This window comes from Tursiops truncatus, chromosome 2 (genome assembly GCF_011762595.2).
Source record: "Tursiops truncatus isolate mTurTru1 chromosome 2, mTurTru1.mat.Y, whole genome shotgun sequence".
NCBI lineage: Eukaryota > Metazoa > Chordata > Mammalia > Artiodactyla > Delphinidae > Tursiops > Tursiops truncatus.
This window is the reverse complement of record NC_047035.1, coordinates 141,325,650-141,350,981: the sequence shown is the minus strand read 5'-3', so window position 1 is coordinate 141,350,981 and position 25,332 is coordinate 141,325,650. Positions and strand designations below refer to the sequence as shown.

General features: G+C 43.1%; 1 protein-coding gene, 1 long non-coding RNA gene and 1 pseudogene across 10 annotated transcripts in view; 2 read left to right on the top strand and 1 right to left on the bottom strand.

Annotated features, from left to right (window-relative positions):
• SH3GL3 (SH3 domain containing GRB2 like 3, endophilin A3) overlaps positions 1–25,332 on the bottom strand; it is a 285,461-nt gene that overhangs the window by 123,251 nt on the left and 136,878 nt on the right. Inside the window, exon 1 of one of the 8 annotated variants that reach the window (XM_033852215.2) lies at positions 22,468–24,407. The exons of 6 other annotated variants lie outside the window; for them this stretch is intronic. In XM_033852215.2, coding sequence (XP_033708106.1) covers positions 22,468–22,512 — 45 coding nt within the window. In that variant the 5' untranslated portion in view covers positions 22,513–24,407. Of the gene's footprint in view, positions 1–22,467; positions 24,408–25,332 lie in introns of those variants that run through there. One more of the 8 variants, XM_073801451.1, reaches the window with a different exon arrangement.
• On the top strand, positions 337–1,492 carry LOC101316922 (actin-related protein 3-like; annotated as a pseudogene).
• LOC141278070 (uncharacterized) lies at positions 22,945–24,600 on the top strand. 2 transcript variants are annotated; one of them, XR_012330302.1, is made up of 3 exons: positions 22,945–23,032; positions 23,842–23,997; positions 24,403–24,600. It is a non-coding gene; the product is annotated as an uncharacterized lncRNA (long non-coding RNA). The 2 variants fall into 2 exon arrangements; XR_012330303.1 differs by having other exon boundaries at positions 23,842–24,008.

Below are 25,332 nucleotides of genomic sequence, written 5' to 3'. Positions count from 1 at the left end.
GTAAGCTTGAATTCATGAGAAAAGAATGTAAGCATAAACAGTCATTCAGTCACTCAACAAGCACTTCTAAAGACTTCCAGGACAGCCTACCTGCCTGGGTTGTAGAAGTGGTAGCCACTGACCAAGCCTGCCTCTGCTTCTGCTTCCCGTCTCCATCCCTCACCCCATGACAAACAGAGTGGCCAGCTGTGGATGGTCAAATTGCTTCTATCTCCCGCTGCTCAACCCTGGCCCCAGTCAGCACCAAACAGACAGTTGCAGCAGCAGCAGCAGGTGACAAGGAAGATGGTGGACGGCTGCCGGCCTGTGTGCTGGACTATGGTACAGGGTATTGCTATTAAGGAGTCAGCAAAAAGAAAGGATGAGAAAGCTGAAAGGAGGGTGATGAAAGGTGTTGATGACCTAGACTTCTTCGTTGCTGATGAAGCAACAGAAAAACCTTCATATGCAAAAAAGTGGCCAATCCTCCATAGCATTGTTGAAGAATGGGACTTGATGAAAAGGTTTATGGATCAAATGATCTTTAAATATTTAAGAGCAGAACCTGAAGACCATTTTTTTTTGACTGAACCAAAATACTTGGTTTACTGGAGTAAATACTGGAGTATTTCTGAATACTCCAGAAAACAGGGAATATACTGCTGAAATAATGTTCTAGGCTCGTACATTTCTGCACAGGCCATTCTTGCCTTAGCTGCATCCTGGACCTCAAGACAAGTAGGAAAACAATCTGTTGATAGACAGTGGCAACAGTGTCACCCATGCCACCCCTGTGGCTGAAGGGTATGTGACTGGCAGCTGTGTTAAGCACATTCCAAACACAGGATGAAAAAGAACATATTTTATTCAGCAACTGCTGAAAGATGGAGAAGTAAGAATCCTTCAGAGCAATCTTTGGAAACTTTAAAGGAAACTTTAAACTTTAAACTATAGTTATGCCTGCCCAGATTTAGTGAAAGAATTTAACAAGTATGACACAGATGGAGCAAAGTGGATTAAACAGTATACTGGAATCAGTGCTATCTCAAAGAAAGAATTTTCCATTAGTGTTCGTTATTGAGAAATTCTTGGGACCTGAAATTTTTTTCATCTAGAGTTTGCTAATCCAGGTTTTACTCAAACTATCTCAGAAGTTGTAGATAAAGTAATTCACAACTGTCCTACTGATGTCAGACGTCCTCTCTACAAAAATATCGTCCTCTCTGGAGGCTCAACCATGTTCAGGGACATCGGACATCACTTGCAAAGAGATTTGAAAAGAACTGTAGATGCCAGGCTGAAATTAAGTGAGGAACTGAGTGGTGGTAGATTGACACGAAAACCTATCAATGTACAAGTCATTACACCCAAAATGCAGTCACAGGCAATTTGGTTTGGAGGATCCATGCTGGCTTCCACACCTGAATTCTACCATGCATGCCACACCAGAAAGGATTACGAAGAAATTGGGCTCAGCATTTGTCATCACTATTCAGTGTTTGGAATCATGTAAAATTGACTTCATAGTTATTGGGGTTAGGGAGATGAGGAAGAAATCATCTTTCTGATTGCCTTTTTTGCCTGGATGGCTGGTTTTGAGATTTTAAACTTGACTTGAAATAACAGGACCACACTCAATTACACAGGAATATTTTAGTAAGTTTATCAACATGGGGAATGTAAAGGAGAGCCAAAATGATTAAATGTTTTTCTTCAGATTCAGTATTTGAATCGTATGTGTAACAAAAAGAAGCAGGGGTTCGTTCTTTCTGTGCCCTGACAGGTTCTATACTATTGAATGAGCCAAGATTTGATGGGGTTTATCGGTACACTATAAATGTACCGATAAACATACATGACGCTTGAATTGAACACTTCTAAGCGTAAGATGCAAGAGCTTGCTTATATTTCATGCTTTTTATCCTTTGAGGGAAAAAGTCACGGGGAAACTAGTATTTGAGGGGAAAAGTGACCACGTAAAGGACAAATGCAAAAAGTAGCCTATGACGCATGGCATAGACACACACACTCATGGGATTCCAGTTATTAGGAAGAGCCTCCATGCCCTGTGCCCCCCAGTGTTTTTCTTTGCAAGTGCTTTTGGAACGAAGAAGCTATTACCTTAGATTAACTGATACCTGCTAGTGCTTTCTGTTTAACTCTCATTCTGTTTCTTGCGGTAAAAACAGGACTGTTGGACCAGTATTGCAGTTCTATAGGGTCATTTCTTATTAAAAAAATTAATCATTTAATTGGTCATTTTTGAAGCCTAACACCATTCTAATAAAGGCACAAATTTCTTCTGAATACTTGTTTCAAGTTCTTTTTAAGTTAATAAATCTATTTTCTTCAAACCTCTGCAACAGTTCTTGAAAATCCAACAACTGTAGCAAACTGACTTTTTATGTGTTCTAAACAAATAATTGTTAACTTTTAATATGTCAAGTGCTTTCATTTTGATAACTGGATCTCCACTTGATATTTTCATTTGTATAACTCATTTGCAGTCTGAAAAGTTTTTTTTTTAGTTCCAGTCTCTGACATATCATGGAAAGTTAATTTTCATTGCATTTAAAGATATCTGGATCATGAAAAAAAAGTGATGAAAATAAATTAAAACTAAATTAGCTTTAAAATTTTTAATAAAAAAGTAGACTTCTGTGTGAGAAGCAGCTTGCAATGTCTGGTAGAAGGGCCTAAAAAGTAACCAAAATGATTTCAATACAACAAAGGTGACATTATTGATGTGTGTACACCCAGGGTTCAGGGAGCAGTGATGGCAAGCAATAGCTTTGGAGAAGAAGGAGGAAGAATAAAAGGAAGCTGGGTGAACTAGTTCTCCAGGCTCTGAAGATGGGGAAGAATTTTCCAGGCAGAAGTAACAGAACAGGCAAAGGACAGAATGAGCCCAAAGCTGCTGGAGAACGGAGGTTGAGCATTGCTAGAAAGAGCTGAAACCATCACACTCCAACTTAAAGAACTGAGAGTCTACCCTATGCCTGTAGGGACTCCATGGCAAGGCCTGGAAGGGGAATGACAAAGTCAAATTTATACTAGTGGCAACCAGGTACGGTGTTCACTTAGGCAAGAGCCATAAGCCCCCGTGGAACAGGGGAATGTGGTGGGCATGGAGAGGAAGGGGTGAATGGGAGAAATATTTAGGAGGCAGAATCTACACAGGACTTACTGACTGCATGTTGAGGCTGGGAGGAATGAAGAAGAGAGGAGAAACTGAAGTAAGAAGCCATAAAAAATAGCCAAGAAGCAAGAAATGATGGTAGATTCCAGGAGAGATGGGTGGCACGGTCTGCTGATCTACAATAATTGTCGGGGCAAAACGGATGTCAGCTTCAAAGCCAAAACAGCCAGGGAACAGGGAGAGAAAAGCAAGCAAGGAAAACAGGCACATCTTATGCACACTGTCAAGCATGTGCAAATAAGTGGGAGACAGTGGCCAACAGCCAAAGCAACAGGCAGCATACACTGCTGTATCAGACATTCACTGGATACGTCCTACATGTTCCTTAGGTAGTTCCTGGACACTTGGTACACACAATAAAATACATATAAACAAACAGATTCAAATGTGATTTAATACTGCATTTTAACCAGCTCTCTTTTTAAAGTAATTATGGTGGCAAACAAAAATATTGCATACCTTTTCTCTTTATTCCACAGAGGAATTAATTTATCAGACTCTGCATTAGTTAATTCATTCTTTTTTTTTTTTCTTTAATGATTTCTACCTCCATAGTGCTTGGGAATCATTTGGGTAGTATATATATCTCACTTTAGTTATATTTTTTTGTCCTTATTGAATTTTGTTACAATATTGCTTCTGTTTTATGTTTTGGTTTTTTGGCTGCGAGGCAGGTGGGATCTTAGCTACTTGACTAGGGATCGAACCCGCACCCCCTGCAATGGAAGGCGAAGTCTTAACCACGGAAGTCCCAGTTAATTCATTCTTGAGCAATCACGTTCATCACACAGGAAGGCACAACAAATGGAGGGGACTTCATAATTGCTGAGGTCAAGCCCTCACTCTAAGATGAGAAAGCTCTGTGACCTTGAGGCCATCCCTTCACGTCTCTGGGCCTCCTCTCATTTGATAACACTTCTGAATGAGACTTCAGGCCAAACACTGGGACACAGGGAGGATTTGGGTCCAGACACTTTTCAAGGGCTGTTCATCTTTTCTCATTTGTTAAAACGGTGAAAATAGCCACTACTTGAGCAAGTGGCTGTGAAGATTACATACATGTAAGTTCCTCCTTACAGTCTGTACAAACTAAAAATGTTCAATAAATGGAAACACCCATGAAGAACCTTTAATATTGGTTTCATTATTGCCGTTTAGAGATGAGGAAACCAACGTCAAGGAGAATGAAGTTACTCTCCCAGTCACACTTCTTGGCAAACGTGGGAAACGTAGTTTTCGCAAACCCAGATGCTACTCTTCGCAGTACTCCCTGCTACCTCCCCTGACAGTGAGCCCCCGGTCCCCCGATTAGTCACCACAGCCAGCTGGTGAGGCTCGTAGCCCCCCCCATTTTGGCACAACCACTGTTCAAATACAGGCCTCCAGTCTCTGCACTTCCCAGTTCCTTCCACCAACAGCCATAGAGGTTCAGTTCCTGGAAGTTCAGCTTCAAGACACAGTGGAATGGAGTTGAATGAAAGGTACATTTAATATACCTGATTTAACAATGCCCACGCAGGCGGAAAAGAAAAAAAGACAAGAGAAATTCCTTTATTTTCTCAGTTGCTCCTACACCCGCTTCTACTCCTTCAAAATAAACCTGGGCCTCCATCCACTGTCCCCCAGGAAAGAAATCCACCGCTGAAAATCAGGAAAAATAAAAGTGAGTTATGAGGGCTTCCCTGGTGGCGCGGTGGTTGACAGTCCGCCTGCCGATGCAGAGGACGCGGGTTCGTGCCCCGGTCCGGGAGGATCCCACATGCCGCGGAGCGGCTGGGCCCATGAGCCATGGCCTCTGAGCCTGCGCGTCCGGAGCCTGTGCTCTGCAACGGGAGAGGCTGCAACAGTGAGAGGTCCGTGTACCGCAAAAAAAAAAAAAAAAAAGTGAGTTATGGGCTTGAGCTCCCAAGGGTCTAAGTCTTTGCTATTTATGGCCAAATTACGGAATCGTATAGGTCGTTTCGCTCTGAAATTTCTGCATTACGTGCTGACTGTTAACACTACTCCTAGTCCTGGATGTCGTGCCATCCTATTGAGAACTCAACCCTTGAAGAGACATGACCACAAGGTTTAGACAACGATTCAGTCTTTTCTTGGAAAAAGCACTTCATCTAAGACATCAATTTGAATAGCAGGGATCCAGGATAAATAAAATTCAAGGATGTTGTTTAACTTTTGTTAAGCAGATTTTACGAGTTACATAAAATTTATCAAATTCTGTCTTAAGATACATAACTTTTACTTATGAGGTCTGAAGGCTCAATGAGAGCACCAGGGAAGAGCTCCCATCTGCCTTAGACTATTCTAGACACTACCTATTCTTGCATTCTCTTCTCAAAATAGTCCCAAATAGGTCACTATGAGCAAAGGGCTCGCTCCCCCTCATTTCTTGCCCATGTTCCCACAGTCGTGTGAGGCTGCCCACTCACTTCAAAGCCTGCCTTCTACTGCTCTGCCCACTCAGCACTGTTGAATTCGTATCATGACTAGACAGCTCTCTGCCCTCACACCTGATCATTCCACAGTTCCCACATTACGCTGGCCAAGCTCCTTCGAAGAGAGCCTAACACAACAGCACATGGGCGAATGCTCAACTCGGTTCCATCCAATCTGCCTTCCAACAAGGTTTCCAGGAACAGTCCCAGGCGAAAAGCCAAGAGCTGTCTCTACAGAAACCATATTTATCTCCTGAGCAAGTACTGGCAACACCACAGGCGACCAGGAATCATCCTTCTACTATTCAAACCGGAGGAGATGTCAACCTGCCTATGAACCGTTTCAGCAATATGTGCTAGTCTAAGACGTTCAAAAAAACGTCGCCAACCATTTGGCAATGGACCATGGTAATTCATCACATGTATTTCTTTTGGCCTGCAGAGGTTTTTAAAACTTTAAATTAATTGCCAATATTTCAAAACTAGGAAACTTCATTTAAAACATCTGGATTTTGCACATTCCTCCCCCAACATCAAGAGCATCCAGGCAGACAATACGTTGGAGTTCAACAGAAGCAGCCATCCAGGTTCCAATGCTGACAACTTGCTGAATGTTCATTCAACATCAGCAGATGGTTCCATGCAGTGTTCACAAGGCTTAGGATGCCATAAGGGACAACCAGGACAAGAAACGACCAGACAGTCATACCTGCTAGGAAGGGATTTTATCTGGGTAACTCAAAGGACTTCTGATTCAGGGAAATGGAGTACATATACTTTTCTCTATTCCTCCCACTAACTACCACCAAAATCCTGGGCATTATATATAACACAAACCCAAGAAGGCCCTAACATGTGGAAAGAAGGAGGCACACTGAGTAGGCACCTCAGGGCCCAAGAAATGACACAGTGGTGAGCTTCCTGAGTTTTCTTTTTCCCTCATACATCCAAGACTTGGAGCTGAGATAGCAGCAACCTGGAAATACCAACAGATGCAGGAAAATAAACAAATAAGTAACCTCAATAAAGGCCTACTCTCTCCAGCCAAAGGATCATGCAAGGAGCAGTCTAGCAAGACAGAAGTGTTTAGATCATACCTGCTCTACTCCAGCTCTACTCCAAACGCCCCAGAAAGAGCTGTGACCCCTACCCCCATCCACACTAGCAAAGGATGAGTGGAATGGGGGAACTTGCACCTCTGCCAAGTTGTAATGAGGTGACCCCCACCCCCGCAATCTCTCTTCCCCTGGATGGTGCCAGAGAAAGTCAAGTAGGAAGCCAGTACTTTCTTCCCCACCAGGTAGCAACAAGCTCCACCCTGCACACACCTCCAATGTCAGTGGACAACATGTGGGGGAGCCTGGATCTCCACTCCCACAAGTAAGGCACCCTCTCACCCTCCTTCCTGGGCTGTATCAGAGGAGGCCTCGTGGAGAATCAGGACTTCTACCACCACCCTGTGGTAATGAGGCCACCCCCGCCCATGGTGTGAGTTGAGGCCACATGGGAAACAGCTACAAGGCATTTCTACCTATCCCAGCCAGAGAGGTATGAGCGCAAGCCTACTGAGGTGTCAGAACTCCCGCTCCCACACAGAAATAAGGAGGCACAAACCCTGAATGTCAACAGTCTAAGTGAGAAACTTGGACATTTACCCCCACTGGGAAGTTAACAAGGCAATGCCACCACCTTTCCTTGCCAAGGCAGTGGGAAAGAAAGCCAGTAAAAACAGACAATTTAAATAAGATCCAGAGTCTCATAAAATAATACCTAAAATGCCAGAGTTTCAATTTAAAAAATCCTATCGTCATGAGAGTACGGCCAAGATGGCGGAGTAGAAAGACCCTGAGCTCACCTCCTCCCATGGGCACACCAAAATTACAACTATTTACACAGCAACTATGGATGAGAATGACCTGAAGACTATCAAAAAAGGTTTTCCACAACTAAAGATGTAAAGAAGGAGCCCCAGTGAGACAGGTAGGAGGGGCAGAGACATGGTACAGTCAAGACTCACACCCCCAGCTAGGCAACCCACAAAGAGGAGGATAATTATAACTGCAAAGGTTTTACCCTAGGGGTGAGGGGTCTGAGCCCCACATTGGGTTCCCCAGCCTGGGGGTCCTGTACTGGGAATACAAGCCCCAGAACAACTGGTTTGCATACAGAAGAGCCAGAGGGCTACAGAAAACAGACTCCACTCTTAAATGGCTCATGCAAAATTTCACATGTCCTGAGACGCAATGCAGAGGTAATAATCTGAAAGGAGCCTGGGTCAGACCCACTTTCTGACCTTGGAGAGCCTCCCAGAGAAGCAGGAGGCAACTAGGATTCCCTTTGGGGGCACAGATGCTGGCAAGCACCAGGTCGGAGCCCTCCTTCTAGCCTATTAGCACTGGGGCTTACCCACCCACCAGCCAGCTGGTACCAGCCCCGGGACCCCCAGGACCCTCAGCCAGCCATGCCAGGACCTGGCCCCACCTACCAGCAGGCCAGCAGCATCCACACGAGGCAGGGCCTGGAAGCCAACCAGCCCAGGGGACAGTCCCACCTACAAGTGTACCCACAGTAGTCAGCCCTGTCTCAAGAGAAGCGCCCACTCAGTCCACACAGAAGGCACTGCTAGAGCATATAGCTTTGGTGGCCAGAAGGGAGCGTGCTGCTGAGCTCCATAGGACATCTCCCACCTAAGGCCATTTCTCTGGATCAGGAAAAATAACCAGCCTACCTAATACGTAGAAATAAAAATAGTTAGGCAAAATGAGGTGACAGAGGAATATGTTCCAAATGAAGAAACAAGATTAAACTCCAGAAGAAGAACTAAGTGAAGTGGAGATAAGCAATCTACCCGATAAAGAGTTCAAGGTAATGATCATAAAGATGCCCAGTGAACTTGGGAGGAGAATGGATGGGCACAGTGAGAAGTTTAACAAAGAGCTGGAAAATATAGAGAAGAACCAAACAAAGCTGAAGAATACAACAACTGAAATAAAAAATATACTAGAAATAATCAACAGGTGAAACGATACAAAGGAGCGGATCACCAAACTGGCAGACAGAATAGTGGAAATCACCCAAGCTGAAAAGAAAAAAAAAATTTTTTTTAATGAGGATAGTTTAAGAGACCTCTGAGACAATATCAAGCATACTAACATTCACATTCTAAGGGTCCCAAAAGGAGAAGAGAGAGAGAAAGGGACAGACAACTTATTTGAAGAGATAATAGCTGAAAAACGTCCCTAACCTGGGAAAGGAAACAGACATCCAGGTCCATGAATCACAAAGAGTCCCAAACAAGATGAACCCAAAGAGATCCACAGCAAGACACGTTATAATTAAAATGGAAAAAATTAAAGACAGAGAAAATCTTAAAAGCAGCAAGGAAAAGCAACAAGTTACATAAAAGGGAACTCACATAACACTTGTCAGCTACCTTGCAGCAGAAACTCTGCAAGCCAGAAGGGAGTGGCATAATATATTTAAAGTGATGAAAGGAAAAAACCTAAAACCAAGAATACTCTACCAGGCAAGGCTATCACTCAGATTTGAAGGAGATACAGAGAGTTTTACAGACAAGGAAAAGATAAAAGAGTTCAGCATCACTAAACTGGCTTTACAAGAAATGTTAAAGGGACTTCTCTAAGCAGAAAAGACCACAACTAGAAATATGAAAATTATGAAAGGAAATATGTCAATGGTAAAGGCAAATATACAATAAAGGTAGTAGATCAGCCACTTTGTAGGAAGGTTAAAAGACAAAAGTAGTAAAATCATCTATATCCACAATAAGTAGGTAAAAGATGAACAAAAAGATGTAAATGTGAAGTCATAAACATTAAATGTGGGGCGAGGGGGAGTAAAAATGCAGGGTTGTTAGAATGCATTCAAACTTAAGAGATCACCAACTTAAAATAATCATGTATATACACATATATATGTGTTGTTATATAGAAACCTTGGGGTAACCACAAATCAAAAATCTGTAATAAAAACACAAAAAAGAGAAAGGAATCCAGACATAATAATAGAACAGTTATCAAATCATAAGGGAAAAAAGCAAACGAAGAAGAAAGGGACACAAAAGAACTACAAAAAAAAAACAGAAAACAATTAACAAAATGGCAGTAAGTACATAGCTACTCAATAATTTCTTTAAATGTAAATGGACTAAATGCTCCAATCAAAAGATATAGAGTGGTTGAATGGATATAAAAATATAACCCATATATATATTGCCTACAAGAGACTCACTTCAGATCTAGAGACACACACAGCCTGAAAGTGAAGTGATGGAAAGAGTTACTCCATGCAAATGGAAATAAAAAAGAAAGCTGGGGAAGAAATACTTGGACCAAAATAGACTTTAAAACAAAGACTGTAACATGAGATAAAGAAGGACATTACAGAATGATAAAGGGATCAATTCAACAAGAAGATATAACACTTGTGTGTGTGTGTGTGTGTGTGTGTATCCCCAACACAGAAGCAACTAAATACATAAAGCAAATATTAACAAACAAAAAGGGAGAAATTGATAGTAACACAATAATAGTAGGGGACTTTAACAACCCACTTACATCAATGGACAGATCATCCAGACAGAAAATCAATAGCAGCAAGAGTAGCACCACTAAACTCAATCCCTGGGAACTATACTCAACATCTCAATATCAAGCTGAGCTTTGAACTGTATCTGTCAGCATATGTAGTTTACCTCAATTTAGTTTATGCATCTCTTAGCAAGATGTGTGCTAAGGTAACTGCATCTCTACTTTACTCCATTTCGGCTTATGAAAGGTTTCATAGGAACATTCTACTTTGGATAGTGGGAGAAACCTGTACACTCAAAAATGTTATACATAGAATTCTAAAAAAATTCAAGTAACACACAAGAAGGCAAGGAAAAAAAGACAAGAAACAGAAAACAAACAAACAAAAAAAAGGTAGCCTTTAGCCCTAACATATAATTACATTAAATGTAAATGGTCTAAAAACACCAATTAAAAGACATATTGGTGCAGTGAATTACCATGACCCAACTATATGCTGTCCACAAGAAACTCAGTTCAAGTAAAGCAATATATGCAGGTTAAAAGTAAAAGAATGAAAAAATACATATCATGCAAACATTAACCAAAAGAAAGCAGGATTAGCTATATTAATATCAGATAAAGTAGACTTCAGGGCACATAAAATTAGCAGAGACAGAGAGGGACATTAAATAATGATAATGAATTTAAAAGGGTAAATCTACCAAGTAGACATAGAAACCCTAAATGTGTATTTACCAAACACTTGAACTGCAAATTATGCAATGGTAAAACTGACAGCAATGAAAGAAAATATAGACAGTAGATATAATTATAGATAATTATATTTGGAGACTTCTCTCAACAATTAAAAGAACTAGACAGAAAACCAATAAGTATATTGAATTCAACAACACTATTGACCAATAGGATTTAATCAATATTTACAGAATATTCCACCCAACAACAGCATATACACACTATTTTCATGTGCCTTCAGAACATATAACAAAATAGACCACATTTTGAGCCATAAAATAAACCTCACAAAATTTTTAAAAGTCAAAATCGTATAGAATGTATTCTCTAATGACATTGGGATCAACCTAGAAATCAAAAACAGGGTTAAACAGGAAAAATTACAAACACCATAAACAATCGTGGATCAAAGAAAAGTCTCAAGGGAAGTCAAAATGTACACTGAATGAATGAAAATTAAAATACAACATATCAAAATTAGTGAAATACAACTAAAACAGTGTTGAGAGGAAAATATATAGCCTTCACTGCATATGTTAGAAAAGAGAAAAGGTTTCCAATCAATAGTCTGCTTCCCTCAAGAACCTATAAAGAGAACAAAATAAACCCAAGCAAGTAAAAGGAAGGAAATAATAAAATAAGAGCAGAAATCAATGAAATTGAAAACGGCAAAACACTGGGGAAAATGAAATAATGAACTGGTTCTTTGAAAAGATCAATATAACTGACAAACCTCTAGCAAGACTGACAAAGATAAAGGGAGAAGGCATGAAATTACCCATATCAAAAGTCAAAGAGACCCTATACACATGTAATAAGGGAATTGATGATAATGATGAATAGGGGAATACTATGAATAACTCTCCACACATAAGTCTGATATGTGTGGAGAGTTATCCTAAATGAAATGGACCAATCCTTAAAAAACACAAACTAACAAAACTCCCAAATGAGAAATCTCCAAGCCCAGATGTTTTCACTGGAAAATTCTACTAAATGTCTAAAAAAGAATTAACATCAATTTTACATAATCTCTTCCAGAAAACAGAAGAGTAAGCACTTCCCAATTCATTTTATTAAAGTAGTATTACCTGATACTAAAACTAGACAAACACAGTACGAAAAATAAAGACCAATATCCCAAAAATATAGAAACAAAAATCCATGGCAAAACATTAGCAAATAGAATTAATTCATCAATATATAATAAGAAATATACACCATGATCAAGTGGGTTTTATTCTAAGGACACCCAACTAGTTCAATTTTCAAAAATCAATTAATGTAATCCACCATATTAACAGGCTAAAGAAGAAAAAAAACACATAATCATATAAACTGATGTAGAAAAAGCCTTTGACAAAATTCAACACCTATTCATGATTTAAAAAACACTCAGAAATAATAGAATTAGAGAACTTCCTCAACGTGTTAAAAAGCATCCACGAAAGATTTATAGCTAACATTACTCTTAATAGTGAAAGACTGAAAGCCTTTCCGTAAGGGTGGGGAACAAGGCAAGGATTCCACTGTCAACGCTCATTCAAAAGAATGCCGGAAGTTCTAGCCAGTGAAATAGGCCAAAAGAAAAGTAAATAAACGGCATATAAAACGTAAAGAAGGAACTAAAACTGTCCCTATTTACAGGTGACATGATTGTTCACAAAAAAATTTCCAAGGAATATACCAAAAAACACAAAACAAACAACCCCCTCACAAAAAAAATCCCTCCCAGAACTAATAAATGAATTCAGCAAGTTCACAAGTGTAAATTTAATGAAGCATGTATAGGACTTCTACGCTAAAGATTCAACATAGGAGTCATGTCAATGCTCTCTAAACTGATACACAGTTTTAGTGCAATTCCTATAAAAATTCCAGAAATATTTTTTGTAGATATAGATACAATTATTCTAAAATATATATGAAAGACAGAGGAGCTACAATAGCTAAAACAATTTTGAGAAAGAAGAATAATGTGGAAAGAATCAGTCTGATTTCAAGACATCATGTAGTGACAGTCAAGACTGGGTGCTATTGGCCAAGGGATAGATCAGTGGAATAGGATAGAGAAGGCATGAATAGATCCACACAAGTATGCCCAACTGATTTTGTCAAAGGTTCAAAAACAATTCAATGGAGGAGGGATAACCTTTTCAACAAATGGTGCTGGGGTAAAAAAACACTCATAAACCAAAAAAAAAAAAAATGACCTTCAACCTAAGTCATACCCTATAAAAAATTAACTCAAAATGGACAACAGGCTTAAATGTAAAACACAAAACCGTAGAACTTTTAGAAAAAAACATAGGAGAAAATCTTCAAGATCTTGGACTAGGCAGAGTTCTTCGATACCATAAACATGATCAATAAAAGGAGAAATTCTCAAACTGCATTTCATCAAAATTTTAAAGTTTTGCTCTGTGAAAGAAGATGAAAAGACAATCTACAGACTGGGAGAAAATATTTGCAAACCATACATCCAACCAAGGAGGATACCCTAGGAAATTATAAAGAATTCTCAGAAGTCAACAGTTAAAAAAAAATGCCAATTTAAAAATGGGCTAAAGATGTGAACAGACATTTCACCTAAGAGGAGATACAGAAAGCAAATAAGTACATGAAGAGTTGTTCAACCATTAGCAATTAGTGAAATGCAAAGTAAAACACAATGACGTAACTCCATACATCTAATAGAATGGCTAGAATAAAAAATAGACAATAAATCCGAGAGAGAATGTGGAAAAGTTGGAACCCTCATACATTACTGGTAGGAATATAAAATGATAGTCCCTCTAGAAAAGAGGGAAAGTTTCCTAAAATACTAAACATGTAACTACCACGTGATCTAACAACTGCACTCCTAAGCATTCAACCCAGAGAAATGCAAAGTTATGTTCACATAAAAACCTGTACATAAATATTTATAGCAGCTTTATTCCTAAGAGCCAAACTGGAAACAATCCCGATGTCCTTCAACAGGTAAATGGTTAAACAAACCGATATCTGTAATAAAAAGGAGAAAACTATTGGACTTCCCTGGTAGCACAGTGGTTAAGAATCCACCTGCCAATGCAGGGGTCACAGGTTCGAGTCCTGGTCTGGGAAGATCCCACAAGCCGTGGAGCAACTAAGCCCGTGTGCCACAACTACTGAGCCTGAGCTCTAGAGCCCGGGAGCCACAACTACTGAGCCTGCACGCCACAACTACTGAAGCCCTCGTGCCTAGAGCCCATGCTCCGCAACAAGAGAAGCCACCGCAATGAGAAGCCTGTGCACCGCAACAAAGAGTAGCTCCCACTCACCGCGACTAGAGAAAGCCCACGTGCAGCAATGATGACCCAACGCAGCCAAAAATTAAAAACAATAAATAAATAAATAAATTTATTTTTTTAAAAAAGGAGCAAACTAGTGATACATACAACAACCTGGATGAACTTCTACAGTATTAGGCTGAGATAAAAAATCCAAGCCAAAAGGTTACAAACTATATGGTTCCATTTATATAACACTTATGAAATGACAAAATTATAGAAAGGAGAACAAATTAGTGGTTGTCAGGCATTACAGAGCAGGTGGGGGCAGAAGAGGAGTGGGCAAGGCCATAAAAGGGCAACATTCATGATCCTTATGGTGATGAATCTGTTCTGTATTGTGTAAATAAATGAGCTCAGCAAGGTCACAGGTGTAAATTTAACAAAGCATGTACAGGACATGTATGCTAAAAACTACAAAATCCTGATGAAATAAATCAAAGAGCAAAATACATAGAGAGATATACCATATCCATGTATTAGATAATGTAAATGTAAATATCCTGGTTGTGATAATGTACTATAGTTTTGCAAGATGGAAAAATCTGGGCAAAGGGCATAAGTATCTGCATTCTTTCTCACAATTGCATGTGAATCTGCAACTATCTCAAAATAAAAAAGTTCAATTTAAAAATACATGGGATTATAAAGGAAGCCAATTGTACTGAACTCAGTCATCAAAATACCAAAATATTTATCATACAGTTTTTTAAAAGTTAAGCAGTGTGATAGAGAGGGCATATGCCTATTTGAATTGGGTGGTCAGGGAAGACTTCTCTGGCAAAGTGGCCTGTAATCTGTGCTATGATCTAAATGACAATAAGGAAACACTTCGCAAAGATCTAGAGGAAAGGCATGCAAAGCAGAGGAAACAGCTCTGGCAAAGGCCCAACGAAAAGAAGACCTTAGCACATCAAAGGAACAAAGAGAGGCCAACATGGCTGAACAGCAGCAGGAGAGGGAAGGGAGAGGCCAAGTTATGTGAGGCTTCACAGGCCAGAGGAAGAAGTTGGGCTTTTATTCTAAAAGCAACTGGAAGCCACTGAAGCACTGAAGACTTGTAAGCAGTCTAAATTACATTAACAGAATGACATAGTCTGAGATACATTTTTAGAAGAGCATTCAGGTCACTGTGGGTAAATGGATTGTACCTGGTAGGAAGAAAGGTCTGGAAATTGGTGAGGAGGCTCCAGCAACCATGCGAGCAAGAGGTGATAGAACAAGGATAGTAGTAGCAGAGCCAGAAAGAGGTAAAGTGAATGAGGGATACATTTTTAAAGTAGAACCAAGAGGAAGTACTTTCTGATGAATTAGAGATAAGAGAAAGAAAAAAATCAAAGATGAATCTTGTTTTTGTCTTACTTTACTTGAGCAGTTGAACAACTGACTGAAATAGAAACCACCAGCAGGAAAACAGGTTGGGGTGATGAAAAGTAAAGAGTTCAGGTTTGGACATCTTAAATTTGACAACCTTTTAAATATCCAAGAGGTGAGGTGATGTAGGCAGTTAGACTTATGAGTTTGTTATGGGTCTGTGTTCAGGAGGAGTGTCTGGGCTAGAAATATAATTTAGAGAGCAATGAACATATAGATCATGTATAATTCCATGAGGCTGGACAAAACACCTTGGCAGAGTGCAAGGCTAAGAAAAAGGGGAATTACTCCAAGCCAGAGCCCTGGGGCACTCTAGGACTTAAGTTTTCAAGGGGACAAGAAGGAGCCAGGGACAAGAAGGAGATCTGAGGCAACAGGCACTAAAGCCAGAGGAAAACCACACAAGTGTAGAAGGAGTTGTAAGCAGAGAATGGTCCGCTGGGTCAAAGGCTGCTGAGAATCAGACGGGGAAGTGCCCATCCAATTTGGCAACTTGGAGGTAGGCCAATCACCACCTAGGTAAGGTGGTCTCAGACAGATGGAGAGGAAAGTCAACTGGAATGGGTTGAGAAGAGAATGGGAGATGAGAAAGTAGAAACGGGGCAACAAAAAACTTTCTCAGTACATTTTGCTGGGAAGGGGAGAGAAGAAATAGGATGGAGGTGAAGCGGGATCTCGGACCAAGGAAGGATTTTTTTCCTTTCTTTTTTATCAGATAGGCGATACTGTTTTATCAGATAGGCGATAGTTAGGATAGGGGAACCACTGACTGAAACCGCCCACCCTGGCCAGGCCCAATAGTAACCACTTGCATGAGTTATCTTACAACAGGAGGTCCTGGTAAGGAACATGGAACTAACAAGCCACCACCAACTGGAAGAATTCAGGAAAGGTCAAAAGGAGAGAGGAGACACCAGTCCATATGTCCTTCCAACCTCCCAGAAACCCCCTCGCTGGAATCTATCTTGGCTGAGCGATGCGCTCACCACCAGGAAGGACCCTGAGTCAGAATGACTGGCCAGAGAAAACCCAGAAACTAACCCCATCCAATAAAACCCGAGATAGCAAGCCACGTGGCAGAGCAGTACCTCCAGGTTCTCTTACCCTCTGCTCTCCACCCAGGCGCCCCTTCCCAATAAAGTCTCCAGCTTTGTCAGCATGTGTGTCTCCTCCAACAATTCATTTCTGAGGGTTAGAAAAGAGCCCACTCTCGGGCCGTGGAAGGGGTCGCCCTTCCTGCAGCAGTACTAGAGAGCATTCCATATGCCGATGGAAATGATCCAGGAAAGAAGAAAATATAGTGCAGAAGAGAGATGCAACAGGAGCAAAATCCCTGAGAAAATGAGAGGAGACAGGGTCCAAAGCAGAGTGCAGAGACCAGCCAGGTGTACCCTGTCCTTGTTACGCTGGGAGAAACAGAGGAGCACCCACACATTAGCTGACAGGTCCCTCCAGACTTCTGAACTGTGGCCCATAAGGAAGAAAGAACACAGACGTGGATGAGGAGATATGACTCAGATATCAGGTTCATGAGTAGGGAGTACCCAAGTCATCCAGCCTGAAATAGCAGCAGCTTCTACCACTGACAGGATGATTCGATCAGGCAAAGCACTTGGTGACATCAGTGTTTGAGAAAGATTTAGCCAATGCCGGTGGGAAAGACACCATTATCCAATGAATTACAAAGTCAGAAGGAACAACACTGGGCTCAGGAAAGTCACTGCTGCTGGTGCTGCGGTAAAAACATGGGATGACCCTGGGAATTGCAAGGGAAGAGCTCATCCGGAAGGCATCTCACAGAAGAACTCCAAGAGTTAGAATTGCAACAACGCCTTCTCAATCATCCCCAGCGCTTCCTCCAGCCCCTTCCCCCCAACTCAACACTTTCCCAGGTTTCTAGTGAAAAAGAAAATCTAGCTATCCACATTTGGCTGACGTAAACTCTCCAGAATAAATTCACTTATTATTTAGCCAAATAAAATCGTGTATCAGTTCTGTTTATCAGCAGTTTTATTTTCTGGGTAAAGCATGCCAATGATAGCGTCCCCCAAATACACATGATACACCCCCACACACACTTAACGCTGGGAAATATAACTTCTAGTCAGTTTGTTAGGAAAGTTGAAAAATGAATCTGAAAAGAATAGTACATACACACACAAAAAAAATCCCTGCTTTTAAATGCATTTTTAATCAAATTCCAAGTGATAGCCTCAATTACAGTTACTTTAGAGAAAAGGCATCAGTGGTAAGAAATGCTTGGATTATACTGTGTTCTTCAGATATTAAAAAAATTAAAACTAATTTAGTTTGAGCATCTACTCTAGCACCCTGAGTTAAAAATATATGGATAACACATAGATTTATGGATTAATTTATCAAGCAGTCTATGTGGAAAGGAGCAAGCATGTTTTAGCTTAATACATTTTCTGATGCATCTAAGTAAAAAAAATTAATCATTACGGATTTTGCAAAGTGCATTTTTCTTTATCTCTAAGAGAAAGTGAAACAAGAGACATTCACTGCCTCCCTAGAGATTCTCATAATTTGCAAAGAATATCCTTCTCTGAAGTGTTTACCCCTAAAGGGTCAGCCTGTGCATTTAGTCATTACAGGGAGAATGTTTTGGCCCCTTATGACCACTCATCATTTTTCTGATTAATGCATCAAAAGAGAAGGGGGGGAAGGTTACAAAAAAAACTTTGTTAGGGGCTCCCCATTCCCTACTGTGTTCCTGGGTCACATGAAAGGGCACTGCTACATAAGGGCAAAAAGAAGTAAATTTAACATGAAGCCCACAAGTGTCATCACCATCTTGTGTCATCGCCAGCTGGTTAGTTAGGGGAGAGAAGAATAAGAGGAAAGAATAAAACTAAGCTTTCATGGGATGGGGAATAAGGCTCCTAGAAGTCCATAAAGGGAATAAATCTGGCTATTAGCATAGCATCCAGGTCAGCGCAAGCACAGATGTGGCCTAAGCATCCTACACCAACAATAAATGCTGTCAAGAAAATTATGATGAAACAAACATAATTAATACAAATCAATGAGTGGTGACATATTATTGTAAGTTATATTTTTATTGGTCAGGCACAATGCTTAACAAGAAACCACAATGCCATCTCTAAGCTATTTGTTTTTATCTCTAATAACTCAAGCTGCATCCCTACCAGCAGAAAAGTAAACCACTCGATTAAGAACCCTTTTCAGGGACTTGCCTGGTGGCGTAGTGGTTAAGAATCCACCTGCCAATGCAGGGGACACGGGTTAGAGCCCTGGTCCGGGAAGATCCCACATGCCGCGGAGCACTGAAGCCCGTGCACCACAACTACTGAGCCTGCACTCTAGAGCCCATGCGCCACAACTACTGAAGCTCGAGCACCTACAGCCCATGCTCCACAAAAAGAGAAGTCACCGCAATGAGAAGCCCGCACACTGCAATGAAGAGTAGCCCCCGCTTGCTGCTAGAGAAAGCCCATGTGCAGCAACGAAGACCCAATGCAGCCAAAAATAAATAAATAAATAAAATTTTATTTAAAAAAAAATACACCATTTAAAAACAAAGAAACCTTTTCAAGAGAAGAAAGGTATTTAATTACGATCTTGGGACACCTGGGTTGTAATCCCAAATGCTGAAGGAAAGGATTAATTAAATCTCGTTATTCACTCAACTTGTACTCTTCTCATTTTACTTGATTTCCTCCTCTTTCCTGTTAGTCTCCACATGTTGCCAAAATGATGCAGAATCCCTGGGGTTTACAATTCTTCGTTCTCTGTAAAGTAAGGGGATTTTTTTTTTCCTGCAGAGATAGGTAAGGTATCAAGAAAGAAGGACAGGTAACCAGGAAGTTATAAGCTATTTTACCTTGCCTATCATTAAGAAAAATCATCTCAATTTGTCATGGTACTGGTACCCTTATTTGTAAAAGGTCCACTTTATAATCTTTGTCTTTCTCTGGAATACTTTAAGTGAATTACTTAACAATTTCAGAACTGGGATATATTATATAGATACATATATAGATAGATATGTACTTTTTTGTGTGTGTGTGTGTGTGTGTGGTACGCGGGCCTCTCACTGCTGTGGCCTCTCCCGTTGCGGAGCACAGGCTCCGAACGCGCAGGCTCAGCAGCCATGGCTCACGGGCCCATGCGCTCCGCGGCATGTGGGATCTTCCCGGACCGGGGCACGAACCCATGTCCCCTGCATCGGCAGGCGGACTCTCAACCACTGCGCCACCAGGGAAGCCCGATATGTATTTTCTTGAGATATAATTTATACCATACATGTCACAACTTAAAGTATACAATTCAATGGTTTTTAGTATATTCACAAAGTTGTACAATCATCACCACAATCAATTTTAGAACAGAGACATGGCTTCTAAATCCTCTAATTCATTATACAGAGAGAAAACTAACACCCAGATGGGTTAAGTCACGTTCCCCAGGTCACAGAGCTAGTCAGTGGCAGAGTCAGTCCTGGATCCCTGGGAAGTATTAAGCCATTGACATCATCCAGACTCCCTTTCCCCTGCCTAGGAAAGTTCTTCATGAATTAAAAACTGCTGTGTAAGTGTTGTCTGAGAAGAACATCTGGCATTTTTTTTTATTGTGCTCCCTCTTATTATATTAAGCCTGGTCTAATTTCTCCACCAAATCTGTCATATTGCAAGATTTCTGAGAAAGACCCCCAGAACAGATAAAAATGTATCTATTGGGCACTTTGACCACAAAATGAAGCCCAGAGAAAATCTGTGATGTCTTTCTTTACAGATAAAGTCACAAAGGATTTCAGTTCACACACAAAAAAGGCTAAATTAGACCCTCTGCTCATTTCTTTTTTAATGGGCTGATTATGGGTAGTTAAACTAAATGACCTCATCACTAGCACATTATTTCACCAATGCCAATAACTTCCTGGGATTTCAACCATTCACTCTGGTTAGTGGTCAGAAACCAATTTCAATCATCCAAGAGCTGTGTCTTGCTCATCTCTGAGATTTGCTCCCATGAAGTCCATATCCAATAAAAGAATATTTTTCAAAAGAGGTTGGTTCCTTGCAAGTGCTAAGTAAGCCAGCAAGTACGCTGACGCTGCCCTGACCACAGCTGCACTCGCCTCCAGGCTGCGCACCCCTCAGTACTGAGCTCACAGCAGCACTTGCTGACTGTTCCCACCTTTAAATGCGCCCACCTCTCTAGGTTTCCATGACACTCCTCTCTCCTGGGTTTTACTAGTTCTCTCTCTCCTTCCTGTGCTCCTCCACCCCAAAAGTTTCACTTATTTAATAAATATTTATTGAGTGGTTACTGTTTATCAAGTCCTGGCCTAAACATTGCCCCTAAATGTTGGTGCTCCCTTCAGTCTATGTGCAGCTCACTGTGCATTTTCTCACTTTTATTTGCACTTACATTTTTAAATCTCCATTTAGGCTGGAAATCCCCCCAAACTCTGTAGTTCCAGTCTTGGCCTCACCCACTGGCTCCCAGGCCAATGACATCTGAATGTCTCACAAACCTCTCAAAGTGCTCAAACCCCACAGTGAATCCACCATCGCCCTGGTCACCTAATTGGCCCCTCATCCAGGACTCCTTATCACCCCAATAGTACTGTCCACCCCAATAGCACTGTCCACCCAGTGCCCCCAGCTGGAAACTGAGCACCACCCAGTTTCTTCATGGAAGGGATGCAAGTGAGGGAACAGCACTGAGACCGACAGAAGAGAATCCTCCAATTCCAGCTGCATTTCAGGGACCAATTTGTGGAAGAAGCAGGATGAGACCTCATCTGAAATGTGAATTCTGAATCAAATCTGTAGAACAGATCCAGCAGTGCAGGTGTGGGATAGATTTTACAATGTCAGCTCTGCCATAGCTAGAAGAAACTGAAATCTTAGAATACAAATTTGCTTGTCAACAGACACACACACACACACACACACACACACACACACACACACACACACGCACACACACACACACCCCTCCATGCCGCCCTGCGGGTTTTCCTGTTTCCTCCGCTTAGAACTCCTATCCTTTCCACCCACACCCCGTACCACAATTCCTCCTCATACTTAATTCACAAATGACGCGACTCTTCCTCCGGGAAGCTCTCCCTGATGCCCCTACTGTATTATCTGGCATCCCCTGTGCGTGGAGGTGTGTCTAACACTATTTGTTTACGTGTCTGTCTCAGTGTCTCCCCACCAGACTGGCGGCTCTTTGCGAGCAGGAGCCTGGCGCCCAACCCCGGGCCGACACCAGGAAGACGGTGGGGAGAGGAAGGACTGCTGTGTAGCGTCCCAGCCCGGGAGCCGGACGCAGTCGGGCGGGGTCCATTTCGAGGCGCGCGCTGGGAGCGCTGCGGGACGCGCTGCGGGGCCCAGCCGAGCGCCAAGTACACAGCATCCCGGGATCCGCCGACGCCCGCGCGGCCGCCCCCAAGCGGCAGGACATGCCCCGCGGGCTCCCAACCAAACGGGAGGGAGGCCCGGCCGGCACCGCACTCTCTGTGGTCCACCTCCCGGCGCGGGTTCAGTAGAGGCACCAAGCGGAGCCTCCAGGCCTCGGGACGCCCACTCTCTCTCCTGTGCCCGAAACCCCGCGGCCCGCCACCTCTGTGCTCTCCTCCGCAGAACCTCTCAGAATTACAGTGGCTCGGGGTGGAGCTGGGGGCCGGGGGCTGGGAAGGAGGAGGCGCCAAGGAGCGGAGGAGAGAGCAGGCGGCCCCTCACTCCACCTCCGCGCCCGCCTAGGCGGGAAGAAATGGAGCCCTGAGAGAGGCCCCTAAGGGCGCCAGAGCCCCAAAGGCCCCGGAGCCTCGAAGGGCCCGCAGCTCCCTAGTCCCCCTCTCTCTCGCCTCTGTGCCTCCCTACCTGGCTGGCTTTGTGGAACTGCTTCTTCAGCCCCGCCACCGACATCTCGACGGCGCCCGGCCGGGGCTGGATGGTCTCTGGGCTCTGCCGGGCCACGCGGCCGCGACACGCTGGGGAAGCGGGCGCCGGGGCCGGTCCCCGCGCGGCTGGGCTCCCCGGGCCAGCCTCCCACGGCTACGGCCACAGCCACAGCCGCTGTCACACTCGCACACACGCGCACACGCTGATGGCAACACTGCGTTCCAAAGCCCCTGCGCAGCCCATTGGCCAAGCCGCGGCGGTATGCAAATGAGGCCGCTGGGGCCGCCCACGCTTCATTGTTGCGTGGAGACCCGGGAAGACTGGAGCTGCTGGGAAAATGGGCCTGGGAGGCTGGGCGTGGGGATGTCCTGGGGTCCGGAGAGCAGAGCCACACAGGGCTGCTTGCTGGGCGTTGGACGGGATGCATCTGGCATTACGATTGCCCTGGATGGGGAGAGAGAGATCACCTTTCTATGCTTCTGGGACTTGGTGCGAAACCTGCTTTTGCTCATAGGCAATATCGCCTCCCTCAGGCGCATTTTCGGTAGGTTTCTGGTTTTTAAAAGCGACGCTCCGAAATACGCCTAAGTGGGGAGAAATGGAACGGGACAGAGGACCTGCAGTAGGAGGAATTAGTCTGTGGGCGGCTGGTCTGTCTCTTCTTAACCCCACTCGGTACTCTGGGTACAATCTGGTCCTCTAGGAGCCCAAGAGTTATTGGGTAATTTGTTAAATACCGCGCTCGCCTCCATAGAGCGCTGAGCCCACTATCAACTGTATTAAGAGCAGCTATCTCCAAGGAGCCTTAAACAGCTCGCTTTGTATCCAGGGGAATTCACCGGAGGACGAACCCAGCTCCCTCGGTAACTCCTACCAGTTGTGTCAGTTACAGAGTGTCCTTTTTCAGAGAGACCGGAGCGCCCATGTGCGCGGAGGTCCAGCCAGGGGTCTGGAGCATCCCACTGATCTTCATGTCAGAGCTGTGCCCAACAGGTCAGCATCTAAGCGGAATCTGGCCTCCAAAAGTCCTTAGGGCTCCCAAAAGACCTAGAACCCACTCTTAGCAACGCTTAACACTGAAAGATACAACCCTCTTCCTCCTCCAGTCTTCACCTAAAAGAAAGAAGCTCCTCTCTCTGGACCCTCAACAGATCCCATCTGGGATGACCAAGAGCCCCGGTTTACACCTGTTCCCTGGCGTCCACTCCTGGCATCCTGAATTTCTCCAGGATAAAAGTCACACGGGCTCTCCTTTGCCATTAGCTCCCAACTCCCTTATCCCTGACTTCATCCTAGTGAGGATTGGGCTGGTAACTACATCTCCCTGTGCCTGTTTCCTCACTTTCCTTTTAGAGGGTGCGAACAGGAGCATTCTTCCTCTGATATGGGAGAAAACAAGGAACTTAGTGAAGAAGATAAAGGCGGCCATCCAGAGGATTAATTAGTATGACTTGCATGAGTGCTGTGGGCTTGACTGGCCTACATACAGCTGACATCAGCCACAGATAGGTAACTAGAAGGTATGAGGGTGGTAACAGCTAGGTCCAAATAGCATAGCAAGATGACCTGTCCACACAACAGGCTGAACCCCACTCAACGGCAGGCTCTGCCCCAGGGGAACTGCCACTAAGGCAGGGGCGGCTGGGGGCCGGGCCATCTGGAAGGGGCTCACCTGCCTTCTTTCTCTGTGTCCAAGAGTAGTCTAAGTAGAACAGATTTGAAGGGACTTCTCCCTAAACGAGTCTGACTCTGTGCCCTTTGGGAAAGGGGGTGATTTATTTAAAACTTTTTGGCCTTTTTTCCTTGGTTGATAGCATATTCCAATTCAGTTAATTTATCTCTTCATTTCATCAAGTATAGAATTATAAGTGTATTCTCATCATTTTTTCTTTTTTTTTTTTTTGCGGTACACAGGCCTCTCACTGTTGTGGCCTCTCCCGTTGCGGAGCACAGGCCCCGGACGCGCAGGCTCAGCGGCCGTGGTTGACGGGCCCAGCCGCTCCGCGGTATGTGGGATCTTCCCGGACCGGGGCACGAACCTGTGTCCTCTGCATCGGCAGGCGGACTCTCAACCACTGCGCCACCAGGGAAGCCCTCTCATCATTTTTTTAATGTCAGAATCGTTCATGTATGTTTTTCCTTCATAAAAGTATTTGTGATTTTTCTTAATTTTTTCTGTGATAAGACTCAGAGGTTTGCCAATTTTGTTGGTCGTTTAAAACAGTTCTTGGGACTTTCCTGGAGGTTTAGTGGTTAAGACTCTGCGCTTCCACTGCAGGGGGCACAGGTTCCATCCCTGGTCAGGGAACTAAGGTCCCGCATGCCACACAGTGCAGCCAAAATAAATAAATAAATAATAAAATTCTTTTTTCAGTTCTTGAGTTTATTTATCATTGCTATAGATTTTTTTTCTCTCATTAATTTCTATCTTTATTATACATTCCTTCCTTCTGTTTTGTTCAGGAGATTGAAGTTATTCACAACAGAAACTGATCCTAAGCTGGAAAAGAATGTATTGGAGAAGGATTATCAGGCAGCCCAGAGGTTCAGGGGATGTAGGGAACCAGGTGGGGGGGGATGAGCAGGAACTAGGAATCTGAGTGCTCAGATCTCCAGCATGTCCAGGGGCGCTTGTTGGGATGTGCTGGTTCCACCACATGTTCAGGCTGTGGCTACCAGAATGAAGGCTAAGCTGTTTCTGCTTCTTTCAGGCACTCACTCCAGATTCAAAGTTCCAGGGGGCAGCATCTGATGAGCTAAGTCTAGATGTTATGCCCCGGCTCTAGAGTCTAAGACCCACACCATGGTGTATTTCCCCAATATAGGAAGAAGCTTCAGATGCCA